This window comes from Myxocyprinus asiaticus, chromosome 26, assembly GCF_019703515.2.
Source record: "Myxocyprinus asiaticus isolate MX2 ecotype Aquarium Trade chromosome 26, UBuf_Myxa_2, whole genome shotgun sequence".
Taxonomy (NCBI): domain Eukaryota; kingdom Metazoa; phylum Chordata; class Actinopteri; order Cypriniformes; family Catostomidae; genus Myxocyprinus; species Myxocyprinus asiaticus.
The window spans coordinates 15,883,904-15,891,914 of record NC_059369.1 but is presented as its reverse complement, the minus strand read 5'-3'; the positions used below and the strand labels follow the sequence as shown (position 1 = coordinate 15,891,914).

Genomic DNA, 8,011 nt, shown 5'->3' with positions numbered 1-8,011 from the left:
TATTAGGCAGCATGTGAGCAGTTAGTTCTTGAATTTCATGTGTTGGAAGCAGGAAAAATGGGCAAGCGTAAGGATCTGAGCGACTTTGACAAGGGCCAAATTATCTAGACGACTGGGTCAGAGCATCTCCAAAACGATAGGTCTTGTGGGGTGTTCCCGGTATGCAGTGGTTAGTACCTACCAAAAGTGTTCCAAGGAAGGACAACCGGTGAACCGGCGACAGGGTCATGGGCGCCCAAGGCTCACTGATGCACGTGGGGAGCAAAAGCTAGTCCATCAGGTCCATTCCAACAGAAGAGCTACTGTAGCACAAATTGCTGAAAAACTTGCCATGCTAATGCTGGCCATGATAGAAAGGTGTCAGAACACACAGTGCATTGCAGCTTGCTGAGTATGGGGCTGCATTGCCGCAGACTGGTCAGAGTGCCCATGCTGACTCCTGTCCACCGCCGAAAGTGCATACAATGGGCACGTGAGCGTCAGAACTGGAAGAAGGTGGCCTGGTCTGATGAATCACGTTTTCTTTTAGATCATGTGGATGGCCGGGTGTGTGTGCCTCATTTACCAGGGGAAGACATGGCAGCAGGATGCACTATGGGAAGAAGGCCTGCCGGCGGAGGCAGTGTGATGCTCTGGGCAATGTTCTGCTGGGAAACCTTGGGTCCTGGCATTCATGTGGATGTTACTTTGACACGAACCACCTATCTAAAGATTGTTGCAGACCACGTACACCCCTTCATGGCAATGGTATTCCCTGATGTCAGTGACCTCTTTCAGCAGGATAATGCCTTACCACACTGCAAAAAATTTCAGGAATGGTTTGAGGAACATGACAAAGAGTTCAAGGTGTTGACTTGGCATCCAAATTCTCCAGATCTCAATCTGATTGAGCATCTATGGGATGTGCTGGACCAAAAAGTCTGATCCATGGAGACCCTACCTCACAACTTACAGGACTTAAAGGATCTGCTGCTAACTTCTTGGTGCCAGATACCACAGGACACCTTCAGAGGTCTTGTGGAGTCCATGCCTCGATGGATCAGAACTGTTTTGGCGGCATGAAGGGGACATACATGATATTAGGCAGGTGGTTTTAATGTTGTGGCTGATTGGTGTATATTATATATAAATTATCAGTGGATAGGACTCTTCAACTGGAGGCATATCAAAAGATGTGTCGATGATGGTGGTAAATGGCCTATGATGCCATTTAATCTCCTCCTTCTTGGTAAGTGTGACATCTATCAGTTCCTCCTACTCCTGTGTCTCCTCAGTCTCTACATTGGTTTCTACCTCAACCTCATCTGCTACCTCAAGATCTTCTGTTGTGCAAGGAACTTCTCCACTGTCTCTGTCCCTCTCTAAACCAATGAAAAATAAGTACACCTTACTCACTTTTAAACTATTCTCAATTTTAATATTTAACATTAGATATTTACTGCATTGTTGAGTGTATAGCATAAAGATATCAGACAATATATTCTGCTAACTTCTAAGCTTACCATCTATCTCACTCCTTGTCTCAACATTTGCCTCATCTTCTGAATCCAAGCAGTCATTATCAAATAGTTCACAATTTACCAGAAGTTCAATGAAGTCTACCACTGTATACTCTAAAAGTACATTAATAATAATATTATCAATTTTAAACAGATGACAATAAACATATTGTATCACATTTTGGCTAAGAAATATGTCCACAAATGTCCCAACCTTGGCATACTGATACAAAATAATGAGGTGAATGAGTGTATTAAAGCAGAATTACGCGTATAGCTTGTAAAAGTAAAAACACAACATGTGTAGTCACGCATCCCATTACAGTGACCGGAGGGGAGCAGCGCGCGCGACCTTCCGTGAGATCTTTCATTCTTAACCCATAAAATTACGTGAAAGTGGAGCTAATGCTTAGCGCGTCAGAAACAGACATTCATTAATGCTCATTAGGTGATGCATAAAACACTTTTTGGCATCCCAACATTAAACGGGCAATAAAGTCTTAGTTTAGACGTGTCTGACAGCGGGATAACGTCAGCGTGGAAACTCTTTGAAAAGAATGTTTCACATCAAACCCCTTTTGTTTATGAACAGCATAAACCACAGCCAACAGCATGCAGAATAACAGAACAGTAAATTAATTACTTTTCCCTGCACAGATCTAAAAAAAAAAAACTCTTGTGAGCCTGCTCAGATAGCAAAATAGTTTTGGGCGGAATTTAGCAACATTTCGGCAGTGAGTTTGGCCCACATACCACGTGGATGCTGTCATGCCACGTCCCCAGGGCTGTTTTTAGGGTAGGCGAACTAGGGGGTCTGCACTGTCAGTGTGCGGCCCAGATTTTCTCGACATGTGGACGGTTATCATTTGTGCTCATCATCTGTGCATGCGCCTACCATTGACTGCACTAAAAATAGTCGTAGTGTGCATGTGTCGAACGCGTTTGTATTCGGTCGTGATCAACAGAGTATACTTTGAAAGGCTGTGCGCTCGAGTGTGCAAGAGGACCCTGAATGTGGAAAAAAGAAGTATATCTGAACTTTAACCTAACTTATGCAATTTTTCTTCTTTGGTAATTAAAAAAAAAGATTGTTTTAAGGATGTTTTTATGTAACATTTTTTTTCTGGAAACAAAACAAAGAAATACAAGATAACTAAAAATAGACCGTTCATAGTAGTAATAACAGACAAAGAACAGTACACGCAAAGAACAAAGAACAGTACCAGTGAGAACAGTTCATGATACCACAGACCCCCTTCTTGTTACATACACTAGTTTTTGTGTTAGCATGTAAAGGCCAAAGTATTCTTCGAGTGTGCACATTGCGGAATGCTCCGCGCACAGTATGTCTGATGCAAATTGCTTGGCTTGACCGCATGCCGCCAAGACTTTCTTGACTCATGCACACGGTCCTCGGCTGTGCGTGTTGTCTGCACATGCGCTGGCCATTGACTTGTACTTAGTAATTGATTGCTTGTTGCAAAAATAAGAGTGTCTCAAAGCAGTTGTAGTGCCCATGCGTCGAACGCGTTCCTATTCGTTTGTGGTCAGAAAAGTATACTCACACAGGCGACGTGGTCGACCAGGTGCGAGATGATCCGGAACAGCCCAAGTATACCTGGGCCTTAAGTGTTAGCATCATGAAGCAATTCATGACGAAATTCATTATTGCTTCACCTTAACTTTCATACAGTTATTTACCACTTTAGCAGCTTCAGTCTCATATTCCTCAGCAGTTTTCTACAACTGCAAAGTCGAGAGACATGTCACAATCCTTCGCATAGTGTAAAGCAGGGTATTTCAAACTGGGGTCCGGTGACCCCGAGGGGGTGATAAGGGGTACACCAAAAATTGTATTTAGAAAGGGAGTAATGAAAGTGAATGGCAACTGAGGCTAACATTCTGCCTTACATCTCCTTGTTCCACGCAGGGGCGGACTGGGAACAAAAATCGATAATGAAGAAATTAATGTCAAGTTGTCGACCAGGGGGTGGGGGGTTGGGTGTAAGTGCTAAAGCTAAGCAGGGTTGATCCTGGCTAGTACCTGGAGGGAAGATCTCTTGGGGAAAACTAAAGTTGTTGCTGGAGGAAGAGGTGTTAGGGAGGCCAGCAGGGGGTGCTCACCCAGTATAGCAGGGGTCAGCAACCTTTTTGACATGGAGTGCCATTTTTTATTTTCCTGGTTAATGGCTGTGCCGACTAACTTGCGCGATTAACTGAAAGTGAAGCACGAATGGCTTGCACGAGTCTATTGGATATACTGCAGTCTCGCCACATTTTAACTTTTTGTTTAGCCTCCCATTCAGCTGATGAAAACACGCTGCGTGATCACGAGGAAGGATTTCATCAAGATGCAAACTGGAATGCAGGTGCGGAATTTCTTTCCTCTCTCTCCCCTCCATGTGCCAAAGCTGGCACGTGTGCCATAGGTTGCAGACACCTGCAGTATAGAGTTGGGGACTGTAAAAAGGCACTGACCTTTGGAAGAGACGTTAAACCGAGCTCTGTGGTCATTAAAAATTCCTGGGCACATCCCCTTAAATGTAGGGGTGTATCTCTGGTGTCTTGGCCAAATTTACCTATTGGCCACAATCCAACATGGCTTCCTAATAATCCCCTATAGATATGAATTGGTTATATCACTGTACTCTTCTCTCCACCAATAGCTGCTGTGTGGTGGGTGTTCTTCACTGTGGCTGCTGTCACATCATCCTTATGGATGCTGCATACTGGTGGTGGTTTAGGAGATTCACCCAATACTATGTGAAGCGCTTTAAGTGCCTAGAAATGTGCTATAAAAATGTAAGAAATTATTCAAAAATCCAGCAGAAAAATTATATCAGCCAGCCCTTCTTTAGCTTGCTATTGTATGTACTATGATTTGGGACAAACTAATTCTGATCTCTCATAGTATTATAGTGTGGGAATTGGGACGGCGGGTCAAGCTTCATGTGGATGCATTAGACAGACAACACAAATTGTAATGTCTCACAGTTTAAGCTGCCATTAGTTTTGAAAACAGCATTATTTCCACTTTGAAACTAATCATCAGATATTTATTAAAAACATTCTTAAATATCAAAGTCATCTATGATCCTTTTTCCATATTTCTTCTTATACAGTAGGCCTTTATCACAATTCACAACCATGCATTCAGGATTTTTTGCACAATTTTAAGTAGGCTCTATTAAACAAGTATGTCCTGTCCAGCTAGCAACACCAGAAAAACAAATTGGCTGCTGAGTTTAAAACATGTAGTATATGCAAAATATTCATATTTTGACTATGTTGCCATCAGCTGTCAACCATTTGAGAATTAATGTCTGACTGTCAATAGATAGAGCTAAAAATCAGTTTGAGCAACATGACCATCCTGTAGTCTCAATTCATTCATTCATTACTGTGAATGCTAAATTTGTCAATATTTATAATAAATGTTTGACATGCCATTACAAATTTTATGAGGAAAGAGTAGAAGCAGGAGGTTGTGAATGTAAATGGATAACTCTGAACATGTTTACCAGATTAAGCCAAAATAATTCCTTGATACGTAACATTTTCATTTTGGTTTTTTTTTGTTTGTTTTTTTACTTCTGGAGCCTCTCCATATCACAGCAGACTGTCCGATAATACTTCTATCACAGATTTTCTATAGTTTCTTATTATAAACATCTGTGCACTCAACAGATGGTTTACATTCTCTGTGCCAGTATTTTTAGGGCTGTGTTAAAGAATAGCGAGTGCACTATAGTTTTGTGTGATGGGTTGGGTTAAAAATACTGCTTGTTTTACACATTCTCAGAATAAAATTACATCATTCATTTTGGAAAAATGCACAAAACAAATATCAGCTTTACAATACTGGGTGTCACATCAGCCTGATATCATAGGATACAATGAATGTGTGTGTGTGGTGTAATGTTGGTGCTGATTTACACCTTTGGTATGGTTCTAATGAAGGAATTGTGGATCTTTTAACTTAAACATCCCCATATTCTTTGCTTTTACACAGATCACCAGTAACAAAGTGACTTTATAAGTGAAAATGAAATCAAAATGAACTCTATCTATTTTCTTTAAAAAAGTGTCCCTTCATGTTTTCATGCTCAAATCAAATAAAATGGAAAGCAGGCCTAAAATGGAAATAAAATTAATTGTGAATGCCCTCTTATACTGGCTATGTTCAAAATGGAACACTAGCTTGCAACATACTCAGGGTTGTGAGGGTTACTTTTGAAATGTATTCCACTACAGATTACAGAATACATGCTGTAAAATGTAATTTGTAACGTATTCCGTTAGATTACTCAAGGTCAGTAATGTATTCTAAATACTTTGGATTACTTCTTCAGCACTGGTAGATTTTTCACTTGTTTTGACTATAAAAACTCTGCCAGTACAGTAAGACAAAATACACGTTAAAAATACATTCACTGAAAAACATAAATATCTTATGCAGTGTTGTTTCTAAAACAAGATTAATCTAATTGATCTTGTTTTAAGGATTTTTAGATATTTTTACAGGAAAACAATACAAAACTTATTATCAAGAATATGATTTTTGCCCTAATATCAAAGGTCTTACTAGAAAAAAAAGAAATTATAATCCAATGTGAATTTTCTTGATAAAAAAATATGATCGTGTCTGGTAACATGTGCATGTAAAATGGCTAGAAATAGAATTTTAGCTTAGCGTAAAGATGACAGTTTACACAAGGTTTATTTCTGTTTCTTCTGCTCCAAATTTGCTGCTCGTATGAATGTAACACATCATAAGAAAGTGTTTCACCGCTGTTCAAATGCACTTTGGATCGCATCATTTATATGTATAAATGTTTTCCATCTGAAAGGACTAAATATTAAATGAAACAAATGACAATAAAATGCAAAGTAATCTCTTCAGTAATCAAAATACTTTTTGAATGTAACTGTATTATAATACAGTTACTTATATTTTGTATTTTAAATACGTAATCCTGTTACATGTAATCAGTTACTCCCCAACCCTGAACATACTAACAGTAAACATTATGCACCAATAAACATTTCAAACAGTAATATTCTACTGTGCATTGTTGTCACGTGACCTCACCACATTGCATGTTTAATTCAGCAAGTGGCATTCAGTTATCTTGAAAAGAAAAACGCTTCATTTGTATTTATATGACAATTTTGTGTAAAATGTCTTAACTGTCCGTCTGATTCAAGATTGCTTCCGCTCCATTCCTCATTCAGGAAATGGAAGCTCAAATCCAGTGCATAGGTCTGAGTAAAGTGTACTCTGTTGAACAGTATACTGCACATTTTGGTCAGTGTAGTAGCTCTCTGGTATTTCATGTATACAGAAAATCTGCATACTGCACACAATATGCATACTACAGAGGCTCCGTTACTTTGCTCACTGGACCATCAAAATAACTACACACTGAACATGAGCTTTGTGTGAAATGTTCTCATTTATCTTGTCTGGTCTGAGGCGCCCCCTAATGACGAAATAAAAATAACGCGTTTCTATCATGAGCCTCTGCGGCCCCCGTCACAGATGAGTATCAGCAGAGAGTATTTGGCAGAGATGGGACACTTCTATTAAAAGGAACGCTCAACCACGGAGCTCTATTGCTCAACGGTCAACGGATGTAGAAAGGAAGTCCCGCCTTACAGTTAAAAGAGCCAATCACCTTTTAGATACAGACATTGCCTGGCAATCAACTAAACAATGCCCATGCGCATTAGCTATAAAAGCCTGGAAAGTGGCATTTTGTAACGTAATATGAGGTAAAGACTCACAATTTATGAAACCAGTATTGTAATATTTCATTGCTGATTTGAAATATGTCCTTTGATCGTAATCTTGACCAACCGTTTTTGAGATTTTAGTCCTTCTCCATTCAAGTAAATAGGAGCTGCACTGTCATGACTGGAAACAGCCTCCTGAGAGCGTTCCAAAGATGGCCGACAGTGGACTGACTTTTTAGAAAGACTTTGGTGTCAGTCAGTAGGTGAGTGAGTGACGGACATCAGAACCAGAGCAGCACCAGATCATGCACGCGTTCACGGCGTCCTGACAGCTGCACGCGGCTCGGTTCCGGTGTCAGCGGGCGACATGGACGGCGGCGAGAGGAAGGTAAGGCGATGTCACGACACACAGACGCGAGAAACACCCGCTCGCGTCATATTAGCATTAGCATTAGCTGCGCGTGCTCAATTAAAGTCCAAAAAACACAAAACGAATGATGATTATTGTCTTAAAACACTCAAATATAGGTGTTGTGTGGCTCATTGATGTGTCATGTGTGTGTTATGTGTTTGATCCAGAACTGAGGCGATACTGATGTCGACGCGTCAAAACAAGGACCCGTTATAATCATATAACTATAAACATGGCGCTATATGCAACAAAACTACAGCAGTTTTAATGATTAATCGATTATGAGTAATTTAGTCGGTTATACTTGCGCCGTGTCGTATCGGTGTAAGATTAATCTACTTACATAAATCACTATGGTAATAAT

The 8,011-nt window shown here is 40.2% G+C and overlaps 1 protein-coding gene across 2 annotated transcripts in view; it reads left to right on the top strand.

The window, feature by feature from the left end:
- Positions 1 to 7,190: 7,190 nt before the first annotated feature.
- The window catches only part of LOC127417197 (selenocysteine insertion sequence-binding protein 2-like), a 39,238-nt gene continuing 38,417 nt past the window's right edge, over positions 7,191 to 8,011 (top strand). The window contains exons 1-2 of one of the 2 annotated variants that reach the window (XM_051657034.1): positions 7,195 to 7,274; positions 7,393 to 7,623. In XM_051657034.1, coding sequence (XP_051512994.1) covers positions 7,603 to 7,623 — 21 coding nt within the window. In that variant the 5' untranslated portion in view covers positions 7,195 to 7,274; positions 7,393 to 7,602. Of the gene's footprint in view, positions 7,624 to 8,011 lie in introns of both variants that reach the window. The other variant, XM_051657035.1, reaches the window with a different exon arrangement.